The sequence below is a fragment of the Sander lucioperca genome, chromosome 4 (assembly GCF_008315115.2).
Source record: "Sander lucioperca isolate FBNREF2018 chromosome 4, SLUC_FBN_1.2, whole genome shotgun sequence".
NCBI lineage: Eukaryota > Metazoa > Chordata > Actinopteri > Perciformes > Percidae > Sander > Sander lucioperca.
The window spans coordinates 6401904-6428705 of record NC_050176.1 but is presented as its reverse complement, the minus strand read 5'-3'; the positions used below and the strand labels follow the sequence as shown (position 1 = coordinate 6428705).

General features: G+C 40.9%; 3 protein-coding genes and 1 non-coding gene across 10 annotated transcripts; 2 read left to right on the top strand and 2 right to left on the bottom strand.

Annotated features, from left to right (window-relative positions):
* Nucleotides 1-1614: 1614 nt before the first annotated feature.
* Nucleotides 1615-17464, bottom strand: LOC116039534 (interleukin enhancer-binding factor 3-like). Of its 5 annotated transcripts, none has more exons than XM_031284369.2 (21): nt 17316-17416; nt 17147-17158; nt 16727-16850; nt 16105-16216; nt 15423-15634; nt 15110-15284; nt 14824-14971; nt 11753-11844; nt 11139-11234; nt 10884-10995; nt 10698-10795; nt 10180-10288; nt 9936-10085; nt 7638-7828; nt 6836-6955; nt 6507-6638; nt 3601-3771; nt 3180-3306; nt 3018-3056; nt 2455-2796; nt 2068-2264 (listed from the first exon to the last, which is right to left on the bottom strand). In XM_031284369.2, the coding sequence occupies exons 3-21, from the start codon at nt 16828-16830 to the stop codon at nt 2068-2070; spliced, it is 2727 nt and encodes a 908-aa protein (XP_031140229.1). In that variant the 5' UTR covers nt 16831-16850; nt 17147-17158; nt 17316-17416. The 5 variants fall into 5 exon arrangements, with proteins under 5 accessions (XP_031140224.1, XP_031140225.1, XP_031140226.1 ...); XM_031284367.2 differs by having other exon boundaries at nt 16727-16853; nt 17150-17158; nt 17316-17389; XM_031284364.2 differs by lacking the exon at nt 17147-17158 and having other exon boundaries at nt 1615-2264; nt 16727-16840; nt 17320-17464.
* On the top strand, nt 8815-8923 carry LOC116039710. The gene has a single exon (XR_004102493.1). It is a non-coding gene; the product is annotated as a U6 spliceosomal RNA (small nuclear RNA).
* On the top strand, nt 13651-19886 carry LOC116039536. 3 transcript variants are annotated; one of them, XM_031284373.1, is made up of 7 exons: nt 13651-13682; nt 17936-17975; nt 18226-18277; nt 18392-18592; nt 18792-18925; nt 19036-19259; nt 19347-19886. In XM_031284373.1, exons 2-7 carry the CDS (start codon nt 17953-17955, stop codon nt 19751-19753), a joined length of 1041 nt encoding a protein of 346 aa, XP_031140233.1. In that variant the 5' UTR covers nt 13651-13682; nt 17936-17952; the 3' UTR covers nt 19754-19886. The 3 variants fall into 3 exon arrangements, with proteins under 3 accessions (XP_031140233.1, XP_031140232.1, XP_035856641.1); XM_031284372.1 differs by lacking the exon at nt 13651-13682 and adding an exon at nt 17373-17499; XM_036000748.1 differs by lacking the exons at nt 13651-13682; nt 18392-18592 and adding an exon at nt 17373-17499.
* A 1763-nt stretch (nt 19887-21649) lies between these two features.
* LOC116039535 (prostaglandin E2 receptor EP1 subtype-like) lies at nt 21650-26167 on the bottom strand. The gene is made up of 3 exons (XM_031284371.2): nt 25776-26167; nt 23658-24559; nt 21650-22070 (listed from the first exon to the last, which is right to left on the bottom strand). The coding sequence occupies exons 2-3, from the start codon at nt 24516-24518 to the stop codon at nt 21801-21803; spliced, it is 1131 nt and encodes a 376-aa protein (XP_031140231.1). The 5' UTR covers nt 24519-24559; nt 25776-26167; the 3' UTR covers nt 21650-21800.
* Between the last annotated feature and the right edge of the window lie 635 nt (nt 26168-26802).

Sequence of the window (26802 nt, the reverse complement as noted above, 5' to 3'; positions counted from 1 at the left end):
ACCTATGGATTGACTTTTTGCAGTCCTAAATCAAGCTATAGAAGACACATTTTTACATGGACAGATGAAGAACTAGCACTTGCCAGAATCCGCCTGTATATACTGTTGTTTAATGTATTCTGTAGCTCTGAAGGAAGCTTTCAGAAGTTTGAGAAAATAACCCTGGTGATGTCATTAGGGTTATCTCGGATTGAACTTCAAGTTTTCACCACAAAGGCTGTTACAAACTAGTGGATTGGAGTTTGAAAGATGTGCTCGTTTATTAGGCAGGGAAGTCTTATAAAGATGCCAGCGAGTAGCACCATGGGAAATGTAGGACCCAGTGTTTTTGCGGTGTTACTCATACTAGGGACTAATGCTGCGTTCACAGACATCGGAAAAACATTTTTCCGAGTGAAAACGTCATCATTCACATCCCTTCCTGTCGGAATCAGAGGTGGGAAACTCGGGCTAGATTTTGCTAACCGAGTTTCCTAGTTGGGGACGCGTTGTTGACAACTGACGTTTGATGTAGGCGACTTTGGTTCACTGAACATATTTCAATGACGATAAACTGTTTATTGTGGACAAATGCCTCTGCCAAGAAACATACACAGACATAACATGTTTCAAGTTATTCATAAATAGGCCTATGTATAAAAAAACAACACCTTATCCGTGTCCTTTCCCGTCCGTTGTCCTGCAGATAACACAAACACCTGTCCATGTGCTGTTTCTATGCTCGTATAAGAAAACAGCAGCAAATCTTTTGTTATTGTGGCCTCCATGTTTTCACACACCTGATGCTCTAGGCTACGGCCAGCCGTTGGTGGCAGTCATGCAACAAGTTGTTATGCCAAACGCCAATATAACAGAAGAAGAACACGCATCCCGGCCATGTGAACGCTGGCAGTCGGAAAAACAACGTAATCACGGGGGCGGTCCGTTATTCCCAGGTGGCATGAACGCAGCATAAAAGTCAGGATATCTCAGCCTCCTTTGCTTTTTTAAATCTGTTTCACAATCTTTATGGAAGTGCAATATTAAATCTGTGGAGTGCCCCTTTAAGAAAGTTATTAGTGTATGATATTCCTTACTGCTACAAAACTGGCAGTATGCATTTACATAAATGTTACAATTTTTTAAAACCTATTCTACAACTACTATGTGTATGGCCTATTTTACATTGTCTGCTTCTGCTTTCTCCCAGGGAACCCAAAGTTCTTTCAACTTCAGTGACGTAATTTCCTCACAGCGATCATTGAGGCTTTATCTCATCTTTGCTCATCATATACAGAGCATGCACCATGCTACATGGTGATAGTACGTGAATGGCTGATACTGTGGAGTTACGCTGCAGAAGCCATTCACAGCACTCAGTGTTGCAAAACATTCCCAGTAACACTGATGTGAGGAATATCTTTGTCATTTTTAAGGGAAGCTCAAGTTGACCCGCCTTCATTGCTTTGAAGACATAATTCATAATCCAACAAACAGTAGCCCAACTCTGACCTGAACTGTGACATTCAATATCAGAGCTCCATCCATCACAGTAACTGAAAAGGCAAAAAAGCTCTAAATACTCAATGTTAGAAACTTTGTATTTGTCTTTGAATTAGCAAACTGATGGTAAGAATCTTTGCTCCAAAATAAGAGTTGTTTATTTTACAAGAAAGATTAGAGCAGTTTATGTGACAGGAATAATTCTTCAGTTCAAACGTACAAGCGGCTTCAAATAAAGACCACAACATACTGATACAGAACCAGTACACTAGATTAAAAAAACACGACCCTAGAAACAAAACATAATGATAAACCATGTATGTTTTTTTACACTCATGTCAACACAGGCATGGTGAAGGATGCGGCAGAAAAACGTAAACAGATAAATCAAAAGATAAGTCTGCATCTGTCACCTACAACTGTTACCATATGTCCAAGAACTAACAAGTTAGGTGAAAACACAAAAACAAAATCCAGTTTCAGAGACAACACAAGCAGAAGTACTAACCCAGGATCATCATCAAGAGTGGACAGAGACAGATTCAAAAGATAGTGAGGTGAGAATGGTTGCACACAATGTGATGGTTAGTAATTCATGTTGCTGTATCCAGAGTATGAGCCCTGGTTTGGAGCTCCGAAGCTCTGGTTTTGTCCTCCGAAGTTCTGGTTTTGAGCGCCGAAGCTCTGGTTTTGAGCGCCGAAGCTCTGGTTTTGAGCGCCGAAGCTCTGGTTTTGCCCCGTGTAGCCTTGGTTCGTGTCATACCCTTGCTGGTTCCCCCAGTCTGTGGAGTGATCAAAACAGAAGGCATTATTTATTGTATCGGATGCATTTTATGAAACAGGATTTTGAAACAGGACATAAATGCAGCAAGGAATTTTTTTATGTCAGTATTTAAAAAGCACTAGCAGGAAGAGATAAGTAGATGTATATGATTGCAGGGGGGAATTTCAACTTGCTACGTCTTTACTCACCATAATTATTATACATTTGGCCACCCGTCACCGAGCTAGGGTAAGCCGTGCTGTACATAGAGTAGTCTCCTCCCTGGCCCTCAGCCTGACTTTGGGTGAGCATCTTCTTCTTCTCGTCTCCATACCCGTAGCTGTAGGGGCTCTCCTGGTCGGCGGGAGGCGGCATTGACTGGTAGCTTTCTCCCTTTGTGGTGCTGAAGTCGGCGCTGGAGACGGGTGGGGAGGCGTAGGTGGAGCCGCTGCCCTCCGGATAAAAGGTGCCGTAGCCAATGTTGCTGCCGGATCCAGTGGTGTCAGGGGCTTGGGCTGTGGTGCTAGCTGCATTATTATCATACAGCTTATCTAAAAGACAGATAAAATGAGAGCAACCTCACTGCTATGTAAAATCAGTTCTGTACATGCTTGGAACAAACTAAAAATGGACCAATTTCAAGAGAAACCTACAGCAGTATAACTCGAGTCAAGCAAGATATGCACAGCATGAAAATGTTGACCTTTACTACTAACATTAAGGAGACTACAGAGGAATCTATAGTATATTTTAGTGAAAAGGGTTTACTTACGATAGCCTGTGCCAGTGCCGCCCTCATAACTATAGTTGGCTTTTAAAATAAAGAAAAGAAATGGCCATTTAATCAATTTCCTTGCAGGTATGTTAAGTGTATTTAAAAGATTCTTATATTTTCTTTGTAAGGCTGACACCTAGTGAGTGTAAAAGTATTTACTTTTGTTATAGCTGGGTCCTGAAGAATACGGTTTGCCTCGGCCCCTGCCTCGACCTCTGTTGGGACCCCAGCCACGAGGCCCAGAGTCTGAAGGAATGCCACGGATAGTGCCGAACCCTGGGATGTGCTGTTGAGCAGGAAATGGCAGAAGATTTGATGTTAGGGCAAATGCTTTTAGGCAAGAGAGTATGCTTTTGTGCAGATGTGCATGCAGTGGCTAATGTGTCAGAGATGTATTTATATATGAAGATAAAAAGAAATAACTCCCTAAGTGAGCATGAATTTCTTAAGGTTAACTGAGGAACTAAAATGTTTTATTCAACATATATGCAATTATATAAAACCTTGTACCATGTACACTGACTGGTCAGCAATACTACCTAGATAAACCATAGATCACATCCTTAACTAGATAACTTACCATGTCGGTGTAGGTGACCTTCTTCTTTGTAAAACTAGAATTTCTATTGGTGTTTGAATCTTCATCTCCGTCTTCCGGAAACAGCTTCTCCAGAGCAGCGAGGGCAGCATAGGCCTTTGCTTCCTTCTTATTAGAGCCTCTCCCTTTAAACTTCTGCCCATCAACCTCCACCTACACAGGAAAAAAAAAGGTAACGCATCAACATTTGTACCCTTTTAAAACAGACATGCATTGCTTTCTATCAGTGTTTATTCTTATATGATTCGTCTACAAATAGCCCTTTCACACCCAGGGCTCAACCAGGGTTGAACCAAGGTTGACTGTGTGTTTGAATGGGTTAACTCTCATCGATCGTCTCGGCCTCGCAACCCAGGTCCCGAGGTGGGTTGGATCAGGGTAGGACTTGGGTCGATTTCAATGTGGATTGAAATGATTCGCATGATTCAAATTGATCGCTGCACACTTTGAAAAAAAAAAAAAAACCCCAACAACAACAACAACAACAACAACATTGTTTTTGTCTCACTGTGCTCTACGCTAGCAGAGTGGAGCGGTTCAATTCATTCCCTATGAGAACAGATGGCGGACAGTGTGCCCGGATGTCCGTCTCCAAAGTTGACTCCGCAAGTCAACTTTTGTAGAACGGTAGCAGAGTTTTACAGGCAAAACTACCTGGAAAATCCCAGGAGTAGAACGTAAAAGGTATAAAAAATAAAACAATTAAAAAAAAAAAGTTGAGTTTAATTCTCTCATCACCGCCCCTCTCTCGCACGAGACTCTAGACACTTCTCTAGCCTGCAGTCCAGTGCGGCTGCTGGGTAGCGCAAATCTCTCTTTTTCTGCCCTCTGTCTTTAAAAAAAAAAAAAAAAAAAAAGAGTTGTGAAGCTGACAGCAAAGCCCAACTTTACTTTTAATGATATCAATCATAAAATATGCTTTATTTCTCTCTACTGTATAATGACAAATTCAAGTACCTACAAAACATTATTTCTGGTGGTGTACTGTACATAGCTGGACTGGAGTATGTAACAAGTTAGCTGTTCACTGAATATGACGTGTAAATTGTTATGCATTGCTCCCGGGTTGTGACCCAGGTCATTTCTGAATTGTCATGACCAGGGATATACCCATGTTGACTGGCTTGGTTTGAATTCCCAAAAGAAGGGTTGAACCCAGGTCATTGGTGTGAAAGAGGTAACACTTCTACACATCTAGTGGACTTAAGACACTAGGAAAGCAAAAACAGACAACAAACCTTTTGACTATCTTATTAGTCTTGTTTCTTGCATACAGGGTACCCCCAGGATTCTTCAAGTTAAATTTAAGACTTTTTAAGACCTTTTTAATACCACCTAGGATGAAATTTAAAGCCAACTTCACGGCCATGTAATGGGAAATCAGTGTGGTTTTTAGGCCTGAGAAAAGAATTATTTACTATGTAACGTAACCTGAATTGAATAAAACATTTTATTATAATACTCGCCATAATTAGTTCATAATAGCTTTGTAAGGTGTGTACTCTAATAACATAAGATAATAAAGTATGTGTTGCATGAAGAACAATATAATATAATATGCCAATGCAAATGCCGATTGCTTCAGTGATTGTTTCATCCCGTTCTGCTTTTGCATCACAAGGCTGCTTGAAAGCAGCGGTGGATAGAGAGTTGGGCTCCGGTTTGTTTCGTCTTCTCACCCTGGGTGATGCCAAATGTGCGTGCCTGTTTCCAACATACCCTACAAAAGGTGCAGCCCCGCCGACACCGTCCTCGTCATACACAGCCCTCTCTCCGTTGCTAGCTGATCAGGAACTTGCAGGCGGGTCTTCCAGCTCCGCCGTTTCATTAGCGCTAGACTGACTCACCCACCGATCCGCTTGTTGTGCTAACCTCAGCCCCGTGGCCCTCCGCCTCGTCCGCCAACTGGTCCGCATCTGTGGCCAGACCTTCAGACACATGGCCATTCTAACCGACGAGCTAACGTTAGTTTGTCAGTAGTCTCGCTTTGCCAGACCATCCTCCAAGGCGCTGCGGAGGAAGGTCTGGGACGTCCACACAGCATTCCGAGATGGGAGAAAAACGTGCTCTGGTTGATTGGCATTTCTTTAAACCAATCACAATCGTCATGGGCGGCGCTAAGCTCCGCATGGAACCGCTGCAAAATAGCCTCGGGAAGGAACTTGTTTTGGTGGAACATGTGTATGTTCTAAAGTTTAGTCGTGCGAGAGAAAACTCAGATTGGACAGATAGTCTAGCTAGCTGTCTGGATTTACCCTGCAGAGATCTGAGGAGCAGTTAACCATAGTCCTCAGAAATCCACCGGAGTTTAAAATTCCAACACAAAGGAAGCGGAAGAAAACTGACATCAGCTAAAATACATGCAAATACATGCAAATACATGCTACGGTAGCCTTCGCGCTTCAAAAAGCCGGTCTCTTGCTCGTTCCAATAGCCTTTTTCTTTTTTCTGGGCGAAGAACACTCCTGTTCCTGAAATTTGGATTCTGAATACATGTGGTCCTCCAGGTTTTCTTCTTCAAACTTGCCGGGGCCGGGAAGCTACGATACAGTATGTCCTGTATGCCCCTTACTGGCTAACGTATTTCAAGATGGCGCATGAATATGGAGCGTCTACCCCAGTTCACGTGAATGCAAATGTAAAATTTCAAGCCAAAAGGAATACTTAGAATTGATAGTGGTGGTAAATATTCATGAAAAACAACAAGTTTGTGAACGGGCAACACAGATATTGATAATGAACTAAACATGTTACACACTGGACCTTTAATGAAATGTTATACTTTGTTAACGAAATTTAAAGACTTTTAAGGTCTTATTTTTAGAATATTGAATTTAAGACTTTTAAGACCCTGCGGGTAGCCTGTGCATATGACACTGCTGACTCACCTCCATGACAAAGCACTTTTCATGGGAGCCCCCCGTCTCTGCAGACAGCGCATACTTCAGACTGCGGCGCTTCTCATTCAGCTCCATCACAGGGTTCTTGCCATGTTTGGTTAAGATAGGACCCTGACCGCTCTGTTCATAGCAAATAGACAAACAATGGCCGTTAAACGCACCTGACTACAAACCCTTGTTTTTTTAGAACATCTCACTTTTTGTTTTCTCACTGGAGGAAAGCAAATGCTGAGACGGCTTTATTGCATGGGCTTTTTTGTTTTTTAAAGAGGCTTCTAAATACACCACTACGAAAGGGAGGAACCGGAGGTACATACGTCATCTGATGTAGTAGAGGCCGTGCTAGCAGCTTTTACTAATTCCTGGGTTCCTTCAACATCACTAACGGTCTCTGCTTTAGATTCTGAGCCTGTCGGAAGACCGAGATCCTGCAGGGCCTGTTGATTACAAAAGTCAAAACATTAACAACTCTTCCTTCATTCACATGCTTAGTGTGGGCTGTAACGGTGAAGACAAACGGTCAACAATGAAGACAGGCATATGTTCTAGGTGTTAAATAATGTCAATGTGTTAAATCTGGGAAAGAAATACCAAAGTTGTTTACAGACCAGACCAGAGAGACACAGAATGCATTGTGTATAGTTATAGAACAGCATCTGATGTCTTAAGGCAGGTTGACCTAATGAAATGTGATCACATGGGCAGCACCACACTTCTGAATATAGAATAGCATACATTGTGGTGTAAGGACAAAGGATGCTGTCTTGCTTGTTTTTACATCTCTTTGTGCCTGCAGGACAAAAGCGCTGATGACCACTTTGATTACCTTTAGACGTTTAGTAATATAGGACTACAGCTAAGAGCACTTGTATCCAACCTTTACAAAGACTAAAGTCAAGTTTAGATGCCGTTATTGAAGATAAACTCATTCTGATAGCTGAAGTTGAGAGCCATCACTCTCCATCTGTGGTACAAATGTACGTGTTTGTGATGCATCATTTTGAGGTATTAGTTATCGTTATATATTTTGGGTATAAATTGATTATTGATCATTAATAATTGCTACTATTGCGCTACAATACTTATCAACTTAGCAACTTATGTAGACAAGAATCTTGCCTTGGTTGCTACATTAAGCTTGGCAGCTCGTTTGGAGGGCCCCGTTGACTCGTAGGTCTTCCCATTTACGTCCACAGCCATTGTGAAGACCGGCTCATGAACGGGACCTGTCTGAGATGTAAGTCGGTATTCCAGGCCAGGTCTGTACTGGTTCAGACGCATTACGGCATTCATGCTGAAATCATCTGTGACTACAGAGAAAAGGAACGGGTAGAGAAAAGGCAGAAAGAGAAATATGAGCAATCAAATGTGGCGCTTTACCCAACAAAAATAAGTGGGTATACGGCAGAATTTTCCCATTTCATTACGTCTTCCCCAAAACTGTTTTTGTCTTCACAAATCTTTTTTTTTTTTATCAATACACCAAGTTTCTATTAGCAGTCAAAACATTCCAGAAAAAGTTGGCCTGAAAGCTTTTTCTGACAGAAATCTCTTCATTAAGTTTAGGAAAAGATAGTGGTTTGGGTCAAAATAAACACTTTCTGGCAGAAACTCCTGAAGGCTAATTCTCCTGGGGTTTAGGGTCCAGTGTCACAAGGGGTCCAATGTTGTCTTTAACCTCTAAATATGCACTGTTGACACTAAGGCTGTGTTCTAATACACTATGTGATTGATGCAATATGCTATTGGGTTACTGTTATAGGTTGCTGTAAAAATGCAAATCTATCCTTTAATATTTGAAGAGTACAATTGCTTGGCCTCCGGTATTGCTGTTTGCAGCTTTCTCGAGAACCGCTCATTCAAACTTCACACTCGACACTGCACTCCCTTGGATCCTCAATCCAATAGCAATACACCTGCTATGACATAGTTGCGTCCCCTAGCAATGCTAGAGTAGGCCTATACGCTGACCTATTTTGGAACAGCCTTTTCCTGGGAATAGCATTTATTCTGAGTTACATCGCTAAAGCGAAGAGTTTGCTACAATGTAGTCTTCCTCACCAGATGTAATGGGATAACGCCTGACACGTCCCTCCCCTTCCGCTATCGATTATGCAAGGGCACCGTCGCTACATCCAGGGCTTAGCGCTGCACAGGACAATTGTGATTGGTTTAAAGAAATAAAAACAAGCTGGATTTCAGACCATTACAGCCTGCACCCAAAACCATTCCGACCACACATACGCGCCTGGCTCCGCACAACAGAGTTCATCAGTACTCAGGCAGTCACCTGGTTGTCTCTTAAAAGCTTCATGTCACCTCACATTAACTGGAAACAATATAGAGATTAGTATGGACCCTGGTGCAAGGATGACACGCACTATCAAAAAGCATTCACGCTTTTCATTAAAATATAATGCATGCAGATGCTACACTGCACTTCCTTGGGTCCACAGAAATACATCCGCCAAGTGTGAAATAGTTTGGATGAACGGTTCTCGAGCTATGTGAAGGACACACACACACACACACACACACACACACACACACACACACTGATGTCTTGCTTTATAGTTAGATTGTTTTGCCAATTTATTAGGTACAGATATTAGATTGCATTAGATTTAGCTAAGTGTACATAAAAAAACTGTCATATCAGGGCATGAGGATGCATGTAAAAAAATGTATTGTAATGTCACAATTAACATTAAATTAGATGGAAAATAGAAAGAGCCAGGACTCCAATTGAACTCAGTGTTTCTTTAAATAAGCCCTGTTGAATTGACAACATACAGCTGTGTATTATAACACCTGTACAATGGACAGGGTCAAGTTGTGTCATGAAGTTCACGGTAAAATATCAGACTGTATCTGAAGATGGATGACTCGTCTCCACTTCCTCCCACTGTACAAAAGTAAAGCCAAAATATCCCGGATACAGGCGCTGCCATGTTCTAATTTTGGAGCACGAATCTGTGCAGTAGTGATCGGGCGATGGAGCCACCAATACACCCACCCCGCCAATTGCGAGTCAATCACAGCTATCAATCATGACTCATGTTTCATCCCGTTTTTATAGCATTAAATTATTAATAAAAACCAAAGTCATCAGAAAAATTATAACCTCATAACAATCATCAGTGCGATAAGAACTACGTAAATTAACAGAAACCATCTTTGGGAAACATTTATTTGACGTGCACTTTGGTTCTTTAGTGTGGCCAATGTCCTGGAGGGGGCAGGGTTTATGCCCTTTACTGCAACCAGCTACCAGGGGATGATCGAGAAGTTTTGGCTTTACTTTTGGGGAGCTGTCAAGCCACTTTCTTTATATACAGTCTTTATCAAATATCTACAGTTCATTTAACAGTAAAAAGGCTCAGCCTATACCGGGGCCTTGGGATAGTCTTTACTAACATGATTTTCTCTGAAAGCGCTTCTGGAACTTGAGAAACTTCCTCTGTTTGCTGTTGAGCTGGGGCTCCTCCTCATCTTCTTCTTCTTTCTCTACCTCTGTGTACGATCTCTTAGCAGGCAGGTTGAACTGCCCTGCAGGTGGTATCTGGGCTGCATGAAACAGCAGAAACAAGTCTGAGAACACATCGTTTCATGAAAGATTTTTACTGAACTGCACAGAAAAGAGGAAAGGATCATTAGATACCTGAGCCACCTTTGCTGCCCGCACCCATTGATTTCCGTGGCTTTAGAGGTTTTAAGTCCATCCCCAACACCTTGTGCATTTGTCCAAACGCACACAGCCTTAGGGCAAACTAAATGGAAAATGTAAAAGTTAGGTCAAAATCCTGAGTGTACTTAGGTGCATGTATTTAGGAATGGGTCGGTATACGATTCTGACGGTATGATAACCTTCAGCAGAAATATCACGGTATTGCAATTACAGCTTTAAAAAAATGTTGTTTTTTTTTAAATGTCTGATTAAAAAACATTTTTTTCTCCATTTTACACAATGTATTTTATTTTTAAAAACACACTGCACACTGGCAGGGAGATGGATTACTAAACTGCAGTTTCTCTCCTTGACCACTCAAAAAAAAACAGCTCATACCTTAGCAACGGTTTAACGGAAAATGTTAGTGGTTTCGAAACCTTGACTTTTTCAAACCGCGGTATACTTTGAGACCGGTATTCGGCCTACATGTATTAGCATCCTCATCTTACCTGAGCACTCTGCGTGATGTCTTCACGCTGCTGCGGAGTCAGACATTCAGTGGCGTCGACTGCTTCCTTCTCACATGGATCTTTTAATCCGGGGCCATCTTTGCACAGTAAGTTAAAGTAGTGCATTAATGTTATTGTCAGTGTATGAACATGCATGCTGGTTTGACAACTCAATAAAAAGTTTACCTTCCAAGAGCATTCCAGATGCAACACACTCCAAAACCCGGCGCAATGACTCGCCTGCTCCCATTGGTCTCTCAGATGTAACAAGAGCCTTCTCTACCAGCAGTTCAAGAGGCTATGTGGAGATGAAAGCACAAAGTAAAGACACTACCTATCAAGCGCCAACAATCAAAGAGCTAAAGAGAAGCTGCCAAAAATGAGACTGGTTTGTACACAACTTCCTCTTAGCTGCAACGTGTGCAACCAGAGTTTCCTCACCCATCCTGAGAGTGGCGTCCAGGTAGGAACACGGTTACACAAGTCTCTCATGATCCGGATCACGACGACGGCAGAACTCAGGTCTATGACTTTGGCCTGGAGACACAAACAAAAGGCAGTTCAGTGTGAGGTGTTGCCGCCTCGGATGTCAGCTCAACCCTGTGCCCTGAGGTTCCACAAATGACCCAGAAAACAAAGCACAGGCAGGTCAGAACTGAGCCATCTTCAAATCAACAACTGTTAGGACTAATACATATTATCACACATTTTTGTCCAAATGCGGTTTGTTGTGGTCAATAGGAGAAACTGCACAACAGTTGATATTGAGAGAGCCCAGCCTGACAGAGGACATTTGGATAAATCAAAGTATATACTGGTGTTAATACCAATCATCCAAATGTGACATTGGTATGGATCAGCAGATCACTCTTTATGAGTTACCAAGTAAAACTCTGGAGTTGAAGACTTTCCCCTTTGGTAAGATTATAGAAGACTACAACAACAACAACTGAGAGCACATTTTAAAACTGTTACTATCTCTAAATGGATAATAAAGAGAGACCATTCAAAGAAACAGTTCAACCTTATGTACAAATAAGGACGTGAATGCAAACCTGGAACCACTTGGCGTGGCGGAGAGACGCCAAGGCAGTTAGGCATTTCTGCCTGTCCAGAACGTCCGGCGGATCGTTGACTGTTTGCGTTTCTATTGACGAGGTGGGGTAAGAAGAAAAGGTACAGTTTGACCAAGGGGGTCGGATCTGTCTTGCAGCTCAGGGAGTAGCAGCTTTCCCCAAACCAGCAGCAGCAGGGAAAGGGGGTCCCAGGTACCTAATGTATAAATCTATGGTCCCAACAAGCATAACAGTCATCTGTCACAGACGCCAGTTAACCTTTCCACAGTGTGTGAAAGTGGAAGAATGTCATAAAGACACAGTAGTACTTACAAAATGACATAGCATGTTGTTAATGTGTGCACTGTGTAAACTACAATAAATACCCCCTATCCCTCGGCTTGGGTTTGCTGCTTCCCCCCCTCCTGAGACAGTATGTCCAGTTGGTCAAAGGTCCAGCGTCCCTAAAAAACTTGACAAACTAAAAGGCAATCAATTGAAAATCACAAGCATTGAGAGAATCTTCACGTCAGCCCCACACTGCAGCAAAACTGATGAGAGTCCCTGATCTAAAAGTGCCTTTAACTGGCCTTATGAAAAATCAAAAACAAATGGGCCATACCAACTTTGTGCAAGTTTTAGCTCATTTTCTACACTACAGATCCAATTCAACTAATCTAACCTCAGCAGGTTTTTAAGCTTCTGCAAGTTGATTTCCATCCTGCACCAAAATTAACAGCTGAATGAGTTATAGGACAGATTAAAAACTGAAAAACAAATAGCCAACAGTAAAGTATGCTTGCAACAGGGCTGCACGATAAAAGACAAAATTATAATGGCATATATATTGAACTGAAATGATAATTATCGACACAGCGCATCCTTACCCAGGAAATCTGAACTATTGAGTTGCATTTTAAAAATGGTCAAATCTTTTAAGTAAAAGTACGATTGACAGTTTGTTCTTAAAGCTCAACACACCAGTAAATATAATAAGATTCCATAATACTAATAATGTCACCAAAGTAATGTCCTTTTTTATTGGGTATCCCTTATATCGGGTCAGATCCAATACTTATATTTACTTACATTTTAATTCAATGTGTATCTGACACACTGAAAGAACAGCTGTAGCCTACTAAATCTTATTAGCTCAGTCACAATAACTCCTGCAGCTTCTCTCCATTTCTCTCCACTGTTCCGTTTACCAGCATTGTGTTCATCACCACTGCACATCATCCCATTCAATAACAAAGTTATTTAAATTAAGGTGTTGAAGAGGGAAAATAAAGCTGTCTGAGGTAATGGGTTTGCTAAGGGTCAGTTGGCAAATAGTTAGCTCGGTCGCTAATGGGACAATAAGTTTACACTAGGCTAGGCTATTGGAACAAATTCCGAAAGTCAAATATAATTTGAATAGTAAAAAAAAAAAAAAAAAATCAATACTATTTGAATGCTGAAATTACTATTCGAATGTGATTTTTTTTAATTAATAGGCTGGCTAACGTAAGCTAATCTCCCTCATCTCATGTCTGATGAACAATAAGTTACTGGAGTGAGAAACAAGGCATTGTGAGCTAACAATACGTACCGAGTAATGTTAGTACAGGGGGCGTGACAGGCTTTAACATGACTTTAAAATCGACATCCACCAAGCCAAAATGCTTGTTATCAATAGTTAGCTCCTTCTGGTTTCATAACTGCGTCGCAAGTTACAGGAACTTAGCTGGGAGCTTCATGGAGACAGCTAAAGTTAATGTTAGCTGCCCTACAGCTGTCAGAGTTAGCTTCAACTACATATTACCTTACCTACCAATAGTAGTGGCAGCACCGTTTGGCTTAGTTATAAATGCTGTTAGCATCGTGGCTAACACTATTGTTACTTAGTTTATGACAAATCGTTGGCTGTGCTTTCTAACATGATGTCATTGTGCTAACCGAGCAACGTTAGCCTTTACAACAGAGTTGCTTCAATACACTTGTTAGATAATGTTTCAACTGCAGAGTTTTCTGCTGATTTGTGTTTGTCGCTGTGGAAAATATTTAATATTCGAATATTATTCGAATATAAAAAAATAAACAGCTATAGTTTACACAGTTAATTTAAAAAAACGTATTTGTACCAACAGCTCTCAACATTATGCTAACCATTGTTCTCTTGTGGAACACTATTCCTGATAAAGTTGACCTGTGAATAGGGAGCACCTAATGTGATGCACCAGTGTAAGCCCTTCAAACACAGAGTCAGGGCTGCAAATAATCAAGTCTGAATGATTGTGGATGCTAAAGTCGGGATCACAATTATTACACTATTTTAAGTGCAGCCCCAGTGTGCGCTGTAGTAAATGCACTAAAACTGCACTGAGAGCGGTATGGTTCTGTATGTGGGGCTTAAGCACTCCCATCATTAAAACTTTAGACTCCCATGTAAATACAGCTCATGCTGATCAACACAGAAGCTCAACAAAAACTCCACTAACCAAACACATTCATCTATAAACCAACAACCGTGATTTAGTTTTACTACTTTTGTCCTGTCTGGTTGAATTTAAATGATCCCATGAGAAGCCATAGAAATGTCCCCATTCTCTGTTTTATAAATGATTATCAGTTTTGCTGCAGCTGGTGCCAAATGTACATGTTCAGCATCAAGTACATGCAATACGCGCTTTAGCTTGTTATTCTTGAAAAGCCTTCACTTTAAAACATGAAAACAATTCAACATGAGTAAAACAGTTCTTTTTATGACTGTGGCATTGTTAACATGTGCAGAGTGTATCAGCGACTACAGAGGAAAATGTAGTGCTGGCAAGCGCCAGTTTGTCCCAAATCGACGCCAGGACTCTCGAGGCAGTGAAGAGCCAACATTCATTGGTTGTTCACAGGCATCGGTCTGAGACAGTCACTGTACAAGCTCCACTGAAGGTTAATGAAAAGAAGATGGACGCGTGTGGCGTTTCAGTTGTCAGTGCAGAGCTACAGATCAGTGGAGAAGTACAGTGTCTGCACACTCAGAACACACAGATCAGGCCTGTGGTAGCTGATGTTGGAGACTGGACCAACATACGTACCTTCTTCTGCTGTTTTACTCTCTTGCACTGTCCTGACAAGAGGCGATGTCAGGTGGATAGTGAGAGTCAGGGCCGACTCAGTGCTATTCACAACAAGGGCTGCATCCCCTGGACACTGGCTTACTGTATAAATCCCCGCTGAACTTGCCTATTAAAAAGAGAAAGAAAATGTTAGGTTTTTGTTGTTGTTGTTTCTTGGATATTAAGATTCCTTTTTTGCTTTCCTAATTCTGTGACTTTTTAAAATGGAGAATGACACAAAACAACTGTAGGTAGTCAATTCTACCTCTAACTGTTCAGTTAACTTTTCAGCCACTTGATTAAGCAGGGTGATGGTAGGCTTTTTGGAGCAAAGCAGCACCAGCTCCAGGTCCTTGTCTCCCGTCAGCAGGAGTCCCTTGGCCACCAGGCCGACCCTCATAACCCCACGCAGGACACGCTCTTGTGAATCACTGCTTGCACTGTGAAGAGGAAATCAGAACAATTTAATTATTTTTTTATAAAGAGGAAAAAGTGTTGAGTTAAAAGACAAATTTTAAACACCACTCTGTATACTTTTTAAATCACTGGGACAAACGCCATTTAGACACCTCGCTCACCTCCCCGTCTCTGTATTTCCCTGGTTATCTTGCGGAGTATCCATCTGGTCAGACACAATCTTGAGGGCACACTCCACACTGGAGATGATTGTTTGTACTGCATCCAGCTCCTCTGGTGAAGGATAAACTTCAGAGTGTTTGGCCATCGTGTGCCGCTCATATGGCCCCATGTGCACCCGTGGGGCCACAGGTTCCTTAATATGGAAATCAGACTAAGTGAGGTTTATTTTGGAGAAAAGAACACAGTGTAGATGTGAGCAAATGTACCTTTAGTTTATATACTGTAATCATTTATTAAGACATTTTTTGTAATAAATAGATTATTACAAGTAGTCATTAAAAGCAGTAATGGCAGTCTTAATTCAGGTTATTGCTACTAAGATATCATAGAACATGTAAAGCAAAAATAGAATTGAGAAGTATAATAGAAATAGTAAGGAAGTGCATGATTTAAAAAAAAAAAAAAAAAAAAAAAAAAAAAACTTGGAAAAAGAAACAGATAGAGCTTCCGTGCAAGAGGAAAAGCAATCTTTTTAAAGTACAAAAGAAACTGGAAAACATTAGATGTTCAGTCTTAATGTGGAGGATTGAAGAAGTGGGTTAAATGACTCAAATAAAAAATAAAAAAGCATATGATTATCAAGTCATTGGGGGACAATTTAGCAAGTAAAACAACAACAACCTCATGGTGCCGTTCACCCTCTATCTCCTCGATAGCAGTGATGTAATCATGGTATTGTCTCAGCTCCTCCTCATAGCACAGACAGTCATACCAGTAACGCAGATCCTCGTACCTGGGGGAAGGAAATAAAATGAGGGCAGCTCTGAAAACAACTCCAGTTTTCAAGTCAGAAACAGGCGCTACAACAACATAGTAACAAGACAATCAGCATTTTTCAACGGTTAGCAGGACCCTATAAGGCTTGATCTACCCACAGTGCTTCATTATATAATTCTGCATTTAATAAAATTGTATATACTGTTTACTGATCAGCTCAGTGGCAAACTCACCTGTTACCTGCCACTTCACTGGTACTCACATTTAAATGCAAACAGCAAATTCTTATTTTCTCCGATTTATGATACATTTCTTTGTGTGTCTAATTGTGTGTTTTCTCCTTTATATTATTTTGTTATGATTGAACTAAAATTATAAAAAGGTATTAGTTGTATTCTCCTGTACATATGTTACTTGTTGTATGCATTTTGATGTAAAGAACTTAAAATTCATTGTGCTATAGAAATGAAATGGCCTTGCTTTTACCTCAGGGTTATTTTATATATGATTTAATGTGAGTGTTTACCTATCAAAATCTTGCGGGTGGAGGCGGTGGCCCTCTTGTATCAGGCTGTCCCAGTACAGCAGCTCCTCATACGCCTGGCGCTCATCCCAATGCGCTGCAGCCATCCTGTCACGACTTTCAGATAGGAAAAAAAAAAACTTGTTTAGTCTGTGCACAACTGGTAGATAACCGGCATTATACAATCAAATTAGGTGTAATGAATGATATTAGCAACGTTAATCGACATGCATGTTCTACTGACAGCTAGCTATCTAGCTAACGTTAACAAGCTAACGTTAACGCTCAAGTCACACAAGAAACTCTTCCGGATACAAATAAGCAACGTGTGCATTAGTAGTTTAGTTCGCCTACAATTAAACACAAATTGCCTAACGTTAATACAGCAGTCCCGTAATTTGTCCTCACATCCTATGGTGAACGAAGGTAACGTTACTGCGACAAACACACAGCTAGCTAGCTAATGTTTAGCACTGACCGCCCACTTAATGCTAGCGAGCTAGATAACGCTGGCCAGCATGTCAATGCTATTTATGTCGATTTCGCACAATACCACTGACTTCTGTTTAAGTTTAGTTTGTGCAGTTAGGGCTTACCTTTTACAACGAGCGAATAAAACGGTGTAGACAAGAGCTTTTCGCGGTAACGTAGCTATCGCGTTATGGCTATTGACCATCAAAGGGTCACCTGAATATGACGTCACTACACGACCTTTTTAAAATGGTAGATGCTAGAAGGCATCGATGTTGTCCTATGCTTCTTATATACAGTCTATGGTCCTATGCCGCGTTCTATTTACCTCGGAACTCGGAAGCCGCAACTGGGAATGACGTCATACCCGAGTTGAATGCGTTCTATTTAAAAGTCGGATTTTCATTGTTTTCATAGCCCGGTTAGCTATTGTTAGCAATACCAGTTGATAACAACGCATTACGCCGTTTTTTTGTGCATGCAAACAGCGTAACAACATGTCAACAGATAGAAGTTGGACATGCCTGTGTGAACGACTGATTTAGTGAGACACAAATAAGACATAAGTGCTTATAACTTTATGTTACTGCAGTTTTCACAACTGTTGATTCAGGGGGCAGCCATGTTGGATTTTGAACTCGGGCTACTGCGAGGTTGTACGAGTTCCGAGCTCGTAAATACGAGGTCAGGGGGCGTGTTTACGACTTTGACCTCGTAAAAAACGAGTTGCGAGGTAAATAGAACGCGGCACTAGCATCATGTCTCTCAGTAAAGGAAAACGGTAAATTACAATAATTTTAATTTTCACTGTTTTCGTTAGCATTAGTTAGCGAAAACGAAGACCTAAAGGCCAAAGTCATCATAGTTAACGTTAACAAAAATGTTGCTAATTTAGTTAGCTAGCTAGCTAACTGTTAACTTTACTAACCAGTTTCTGTCCTTAGAAATGTTAATTTTACTATAGATAACTTTCTCTTTCTCCATAGGTTAACGATATTTTAAAGTCTAAAATATATAATCTTTCTCCTCAGATTTGCCTGCATTAACCCCAAGCAGAACATTTCTGACTTTCCTGCTTTGAAGGTCCATTTACATTAATATCTATGATAAGAACCCAATGTATTTTTATCCTGTTAAAAATAAAGAGTGTACGATTTTAATATTGATAACGTTATGTGATTCTGCTGTTTTTCACAGGACTGTCTGCCAGTCAGGTATGATTACCATGTATGTGATTATAAAACATTAAGTGAGACAGGTGATCATATTAACTATAGCGCCATTCTTCGAATGGCCTTGTACACAGAGTATGATATAAAGCTGTGGCTGAAAAGTCACACAGTCACTTGGAGGGTGGACCGAACATATCCAAGAAAGGGCCAGAAAGTTCTTTTCAAGGTATCTTAACATTTGTGGTAGACTGATAATTGTAATTCTTATCGTAGCTACAAATATGAATGAGCTCTCCCAGAGTTTGCAGGAAAAGAAACCAATATGTACAACTACAATGACCATCGCAGACATCAAAATGAATCATGTGAAAGAGAGGATTAATCAAGACAGACCTAAAATAATGCCTGTATATTGTCCTCTTAAGGTGGACTTCAGATGCCAACGCAATACGAGACCTCGCAATGAAAACGCGGCAGGCAGAAGCCAGATTACAAACTGCTCTGCTAAGATGACTGTGACACTCCTACGCACTCAAGTGAGCAGAGGCAGGCAGAGTCTGTAAGTAAGGCCTACTCTTAATATTATGCCTTTTAATGTACTCAAGGTTTATCACTGTTGTCCTGTCTTAAACAGTAAAGAACATAGCATTTTTGTCTATGTCTCCTCAGAAGCAAGGACCCTCACGTGCCTACCTTCCCCACAATCGTGTCCATCTGCAGTGACCACAACCACAACATCTATGTGGCTGATGCACTGAGCCACCATGATGTTGGTGATGACACAAAAGCTAAACTGAACAAGCTTTTTGAAGCAGGACACTGCCCAAGTTCAGCTTTAGATGTGCTGAAGTACGATCTATCCCCGCAGACCCTATCTTGCCAATCCCTGTCTTGTAGGTTGCAGTGATAACAACTACTCTGCTTTTTTTTTTTATCAAGCTATTATTGTTGCCTAAATTATTATTGGTATTGTTTTCCAGTGTCACATCAAGCTGCTGCAGCAGGATTTGCTGAAATGTGCCGGGAGCTTTCAGCCATGGTCAACAGCGACGCATCATTTACAGCCTCCTCAATAGCTGCAGTAAAGGCCTTTAAAACAATAAAAGACAATCCGTCAAAGATCATGACAGCCTTACATATGTTTGGCCGCTCAAAAAACACCAGCTTGGCATCTGTAAGATCTGGAGCTATCCGTAGGGCAGCCAGGCATGCTGGCCCTGCTATTCGTGCACAGCCAACAGCAGTGGCGAGATGTCCTGCCAAGGTAACGACAGGACCTGACCATGTTTACAGCCAGTCAGCCAGTCAAGAGGGTCCGAACACAAGCTCCCCATTATCCGGCACACTCTGGGTCGGAGCACAAAAGCCACCCAAAATGAAAAAATGAATTGCCAATCTGTCATCTTCCTCACACACACACACACACACACACACACACACACACACACACACACACACACACACACACACAGTTTAGCTGTCTTCTGTATTTGGTTTCTTTATTAAACACTTTTAGTGTGTTTAGTGTTTAAGTCTCAATTGTTTCTTCTCACCCAGATTAAAGGTGCAGTAAGCGATGCTGCGCAATGGCAAACAAATACACCTCTCACATCCAGAAAACAGTGTGGAGAGTGGGGACAATGACGTATCCAACAATGTTTTTACGTACTCTAGTAAGGAAACTGAATCAAGCCTGGATCAAAAATATTTGCTTAACAATCTTTTTGATTTATTATGTTGACCTTTGTGGATAATCCTTTTCGGTTTGTCATCTATGGAAAGTGAAGTCCAGAATGAATCAGCAGGAAATGCCTGTTGCAGATCACACCGTCCTCAAAGTTAAACAAACTCATGCACAACCCAAGTTGCAGATTTTTATCATGAATACTCAGGAAAGCTGAGAGAACAAGTACAGCGATACTTCTCTGTTGTAATTTGACTCAAAATCTGATAAAATACTGCCTGTGTTTATAGGAGTTTACACGTAATGCACCATATAGCTACCAGAATAATTATAATACAACAGTTTGATAAAGAAACTACCCCACTGTATGCAATGTCAAGTGAGAGATGTCAATGTCAATTTTATTTGTATAACACCTTTACATTAAAAAGTGTAACATATTTATTAACCACACAAATATCCTCCTTCTCAACACGACAAATTAGTCAAATATAAATTCAGAGTAAGGACACATTGCATTATTTTATTTACATTCAATTTAAAGTTCTTAACACATCCTCAGTAAATTGAGGGTACAATTCAAGTATTAACTTATAAAATCTTACATTGTTTCACAAAGAGCACTGTATAAACATATGGAAAGCATATTTAAACTTAAACATACTTAAACTCCATAGTATTTGAATATTAACAGTCCTTCATGAAATACATTCAGCAGAATAATTACCGTGACTGAGTGCAGTCTTCTGGTTTTCCTCTCTGGTTATACTGCTACAGCTCAATTCCTCCAGATTTATCTAATGTTAGCAAGTCAACTTATTGTTTTTTTTACTTCCAAAGCTGGTGAAACTGAAGTTGAGAAATAAAACCAAATAAAACTCGGTATAAACCTCTATCACTCCTGCAAACCTTAGAGTCTTTTAGGACAGAGTGTGGTTAGTACTGCGCTCATAAATGTGGCCTACATCTGTGGCCTTCAATACTATGAGTTTACAAATGAGAATACAATCATAATTATGAATGTCCACTTATTCTAAGTAAACAGTAGAAAGTTTATGTGCAAAATCATAGCATTAGCTAGCTTCCATTTGTAAGGTCAGACAATAAACTCAAACTTTTAAGGAGGATGAAAGAGATATTTTGATTGAATCCGTTAAGCATTTGTGAAGTGGACCAACTGAGAAATTGCAAACTGCACTTCTAAAAAGGGTTGGGTACCGAAACCCAGTTCCACTATGGAACCGGTTCCTACGCAACCGGTAGGAATCGGACCGGATTAGACCGCAAATTTCGGTTCCTCATTTCGGTTGCACTTAATGTGTTGACCAAAATATTTTCCCTCTGTCGCTCCGAAATGGATGTAAAATATCACACTTTCTCTATAGTCTACCGTTAGGTGCCAGACAAGGCAAATATGGTCATTTTTCTGCAAAAGAACTGCTAAAGTTTGAAGCTGGTTTAGTTAGCAAACCAACTCAACATTTATTGTGTTGTTACATTTTTCAGTTTTTCAAGAATCGGTTTAGGAATCGGAATCGTTTTAAAAGTACCGGTTCAGCATCGGAATTGTAAAAATCCAAACAATACCCAACCCTATTTCTAAACTAATGGGCTCCTCCATCACAGCCACAAAGATTGTTCCTTTCACAAGATCCTGTGGGTCTCTCCTTCTAAAGCTTTTTATTTGCACAGTTCTTTGTATGTTCAGTAAAGTAAATCCGCAAAGTACTTTATCAGTCTTTCTGTCAGCTCATACTTGGTTGACTTGCTTCTTCTCTGAGCTGTGAAAAGAGGTTGGCTCCCAGCGGCCTAATATATTTCCCCTCAGTCCTGCCTGGCACTTGGCGATGAGGTAGATTTTGCGGAGAACGGTGCGGCGCAGCAGGATGTACACCCAGGGGTCGAGGATCTGGTTCCATGTGGCCAGCCTCACGCCCATCACCATCAGGGTTTTATAGCTGGACAAGTCTTCTCCAATAGATCCTGTGTAGGAGCGGATCACCGACATCAGACCAAAGATCTGCAGGCATGAAAACATGTGCTTGTAATTATTACCCAATGAAGGAGCAAACACACTGCATTGGTAGAAAAACTAAAATTACTCTGTTTTGCAGTATAAAGAACAACAAACAAGTTATTACAGTGATCTGGTTTATTTTGTTAAACACAATAAATGGATTGTGACACAGATACACTAATATTGTTTTTAAATAGTGTTGGTGCATCCATATCAGCAAGGACTGATACTTTTTCTGATATGGTTTAAGATGTGGGAGAACGATGGGTCGGTATTACTTCAATCACATGCACGATTGTTATAAATGTAAGCTGGATCAAGCCTAGTGACACTAGAGCTGATACTCAGAAGAAGACTCTGTGGTTGTATTAATACTGGAGGTATTGATCTGCCCATCCCTATTTGAGCAGCATACAGCAGAATCTGTCAGCAGTGTTTGTTACATAGACCCTCTCTTCATGTTGATGTATTATTTGTCAAGTTATTTGTTAGTTATAATCATTATTGTAACTGTTTTCCTATTGAATTTCCATTGATTAGAACAGATTTTGTTTTTATTTATTTCAGGTCTAGTGGAGTCCCTTTCTTTGACAGTTATTGTTTCCACAACAAAGTCAAGTGTAAAGTGAAAATCCTTGAGAAAGAAAACGGAATATCTCTCTGGAACAAAGAAAACTGCAGGTCCACTGCAAATCTCAATTCTTTTAAATCAAGGCTGAAGACTTTTCTGTTTGGTGCTGCCTTATTTCTTACACTGCACTGTAACTTTTATTCTTGTATTTCATACCTGTCTTTTTCTATTTTAGCTGTTTTTTAAAATCTCTTTAATGAACGTTTTATAATTGTTTTTAACTGCACCTTAATGTTTTATGTAAAGAACTTTGAATTGCCTTGTTGCTGAAATGTGCTATACAAATAAAGCTGCCTTGTCTGCCTTGCCTAAAGTGAAAATCCTTGCAAAAGAAAATGAAGATGCTGAATATCTCGCTGGTCCTTTCTAATAATAGTACTAGAGCTGGAGTCTTTTTTTTTTTTTCAAAAGACAACAATAATTTTAACGTGTTGCTAATGTTGCACTCGTATAAGGTGACATAATCATGGGAGGGAATCTTTTCCATAAATGTGGGCAGTATAAAAATACTTTAAGTCCCTGCACATCCACAAATTGTCTTTCAATTACCCTGTTTGATTAAAACTGTAGCCAGGTTGAAGTTGGCTGTTATGCAGGGAATTACATGCTGTCAAACTTTAGGCACCAACAAGAAAGGTGTAAGTTGTCCCGCCCTAACAGCTGCAACAAAACTGACAAGACAGCGATGGAGCTGTCAATCAAGCACAGTCTATACACTCACAGTCCTGAGCTCTAATCAGACAACACAGGTGAAAACTCTGTGTGAGAGAACTATTGATGTTATATTGATACCGCTTTATTGGCCTTTACCAATAACAAACTTTCAGTATAGCTTGCTATGCTAATACTTTTTATAGTATAGGGTACTTTTACTCATGCAAACCGAATGAGTCCTCTCAGAGGGGATGTGATCTCATGACCTATCATGATTCCCTCCCTTTGTACTTCCTGATACTCACCAGCAGAGGGCTCCAGCAGATACACGAGGTGACCATGATGCCGACCAGCTGCACCACCATCTCTATATCATGGGACTTTGCTGAGTGATGGGAGCCCAGCCGCCTCCTGAACCGAGCGAGCACCAGCGTCAGTCCACTGATGGTGTTACACACCAGCGCCACAGCTAGCGAGGTCAGACCTAGTCCAGAGAACAGCACCACAAACGCCACATCCACCTCCTGAGTGTCACTGAGCACTTGGATGAAACACCAGGTCCCTGGGTCCTGATAGGTGTAAGAGCCCAGCTGAAAGCAGGGCAGCATGGCCACACACAGAGCTGCCAGCCAGATGACAGACAGGCAGATCTTTGTGCGGGTTTTGGTGACCAGGGATGAGTGCAGCAGAGGCTTCGTGACACCCAGGCAGCGCTCAGCAGCCATGGCAGAGCCCATGAAGAGTGGGCACAGGCCAAAGAACACCATGCTGCCACCCAGGAACTGACACATCCTATCCGAGGAGTTGGGGTGCACACCTCCGTAGAGGTAGAGTCGGAGAACCAGGGCACCAGGGATCACATGGCCAAAGAAGTCTGTGACCACCAGTGAAGTGGCAAACAGAAGGAATGTGGCTTTGGTGCGCCGGCGCTGGAGGGAGTAGGCATTGGCCAGGATGAAGAGGGCCACAATGTTGGAGATGATGCCCAGTGTCATGGACAGTATGACGACAATGACACCACTGGTGGTGGGTTGCACCAAGGTGAGGTTTCCCTGCTGCGACAGCCCTTCAACAGCCACCATGGCCTCCACCTTCCCTCCGCTGTCATTAGAGAAACGAGGGAGGAGCGGGGAGGCGGAGGAGTTGTAGTGGCTCAGAGCTAACATCACTGAACGCTGAAGCTCATGAGGGCCATAGTTAAGGGAGGCTGCAAGAGAAAGAAGGGCACATTTGTGTCAACATAGGGAAAATACTGATGATTTGATGTTATTATAATTATAAATTACACAAACATATAGGTGAAAACAAAGGGAGAAGCTGAATAAATGAGTAAAAACCTAATGAATACACGTTTCCATCACTGAGCGTTTTGATGGAAATGAAAATTATATGAATCATAGGCCATGGCCACAGTCGTGACATCTCAACCTAAATGAGCATGTTAGACAGCGCTCTCCATCATCAAAACACCAAATGAGGGATTTTATTCTGTATTTATGATCCAATCCCTTCAGTAGAAGAGACACTTGGAGAATCTATAACAAGGAGCACTGAAGCTGTTCTGACAGCTCATGGCGGCCCAAACTGAAAAACCTAGCTTTTTGTCTTTTCATATGTATATTTTGGGGACTTTTAATAAGTAAAAGAGTTAAACACATTCTTCTACAAACTCTTCATATATGACTGAAGATCTGACTAGACCTGACTGTCCCCTCACAAATCTTCTTCTAAATCCCTTTTTAACATGACTAGACAGCTGTTCACCGTGTGTATGGTGTCCTGCCTGCAAATCCTGACAAAGTACAAGGTGGTGCAGACTCTGACGGCTCAGGTTTAGTTCAGGAGATCAAACCATAGGTCATAATTAGGACAGTCCTTCCAGCAACAAGCCAACAAAAAGCAACAGGCCTATATTAAAACACACGACTGAGATATTTTTTAATCTCTTATAAGATAATTACTGGGATTAGATCAGGGATAGATCTTATTATTTCATCAATAAAGGGGGATAAATAAAGTAGGCTATCTTATCCTAGTCCAGTGATGTAAAGAAATCTAGTTGATTTTCATAATAAGCTCATCCTGAAAAAAAAAAAAAAAAAAAAAAAACATTAGAATTGACCTACTGTATACAATTTCTCACTGAGCAGTTGTGGAACAAATGTTAGAACAAAAATTAGATGGAAGATTTGCAATATGTTGCACAAGTTAGAATAGACACGTTGGCAGTGTGAAAGAAAGGAAGGAAAATTATGATCACAGTAATAAACAATATAAATGTTATTTATCAAATCGTCGTTAGATATTTAATTAAAGAATCCAATCTTACATTTACTGTATTTCTTAGGCTAACGTTCCCTTATAAAAAAAAAGTCTACTTTGTTCTTTTTTACTATTAGCTTTAAAATGAAAAATTGACTCACCACTACATAGTTCAGATAATCTTATCAGTCCAACTGAACAGCCAGAAGATAGTTTTCCTTGACAATCAGATATCCAGAGAAACTCCACAGACAGGGTCGATGAAACAATTTCAGCAGAGTCCACAAACAGAGGAAAAAGATGTCTTTTGCTTACGATCAGAAATTAAGTTTCCCGTTGGTGAAAGCCAATGCATCGATGTCCTTTGTGGAGTATTTCCCATGGCTGAATCCGTGTGGTTGTTTCATGGTGGCTTAAAGATAGTGAAGGATCCCCACTGACACTCAAATACCGAGTCACGTTTTTATAGCGCGTCTTGGTGCCTTCAGTAGCCTATGTGTGGGCGTCTCTGCTGCTGTGCGCCCAGTCAGCCCATGTCTCCCCCTCTGCTGCATGGCTCTGGATCGCGTTTCTCTGTTTACATCAACTTTAATATTGTTACTCACGTTATGTTTGTCACCTGCATTTCTAAGAAATTATCTAAGATTGAACTGGTTATTTATTTATTTAATCTTTAGGCAGTAGACTACATTGTGCACACCAAAGCTATAACTTTGTAACCTTTTAAACGTCACCAACATGTTTCAATGTGCCGACTTGGAAACAGTTCACAAGGTTAGGATTAGTTTGTGACCAGTTGTCTCGTGGTGAAGATGTTGTTGAGCTTTTTGTTTTCTGGAACCTGGATCGATGTAAATAGATTCAGTTTCATACACTACATTAATTGCTTTGGCTGTATGATGCGCAATACTGTGCTCAGAATAACCTCTGAGGTATCAGTTATCCAGAGCAGGCTGTTCATCTGTCTGCTGGTAGAAGGGTTTTCTATTTCACTTCTCTGAATAAATGGTCTCAGTGAAAAGGAGGCAGGTCTATTATTTAGAATACAGTAAAAACGATTAGTTGTGGTCGAATTATGAGGTGTTGTTTGTTTTGCATTTGTATTTTTGATCCAAATGCCTATGATATGGAAACTCAAATGGAGAAGTCATATTTACCCTCAGCTCCAGATGTTCCTTAAGGACTGTG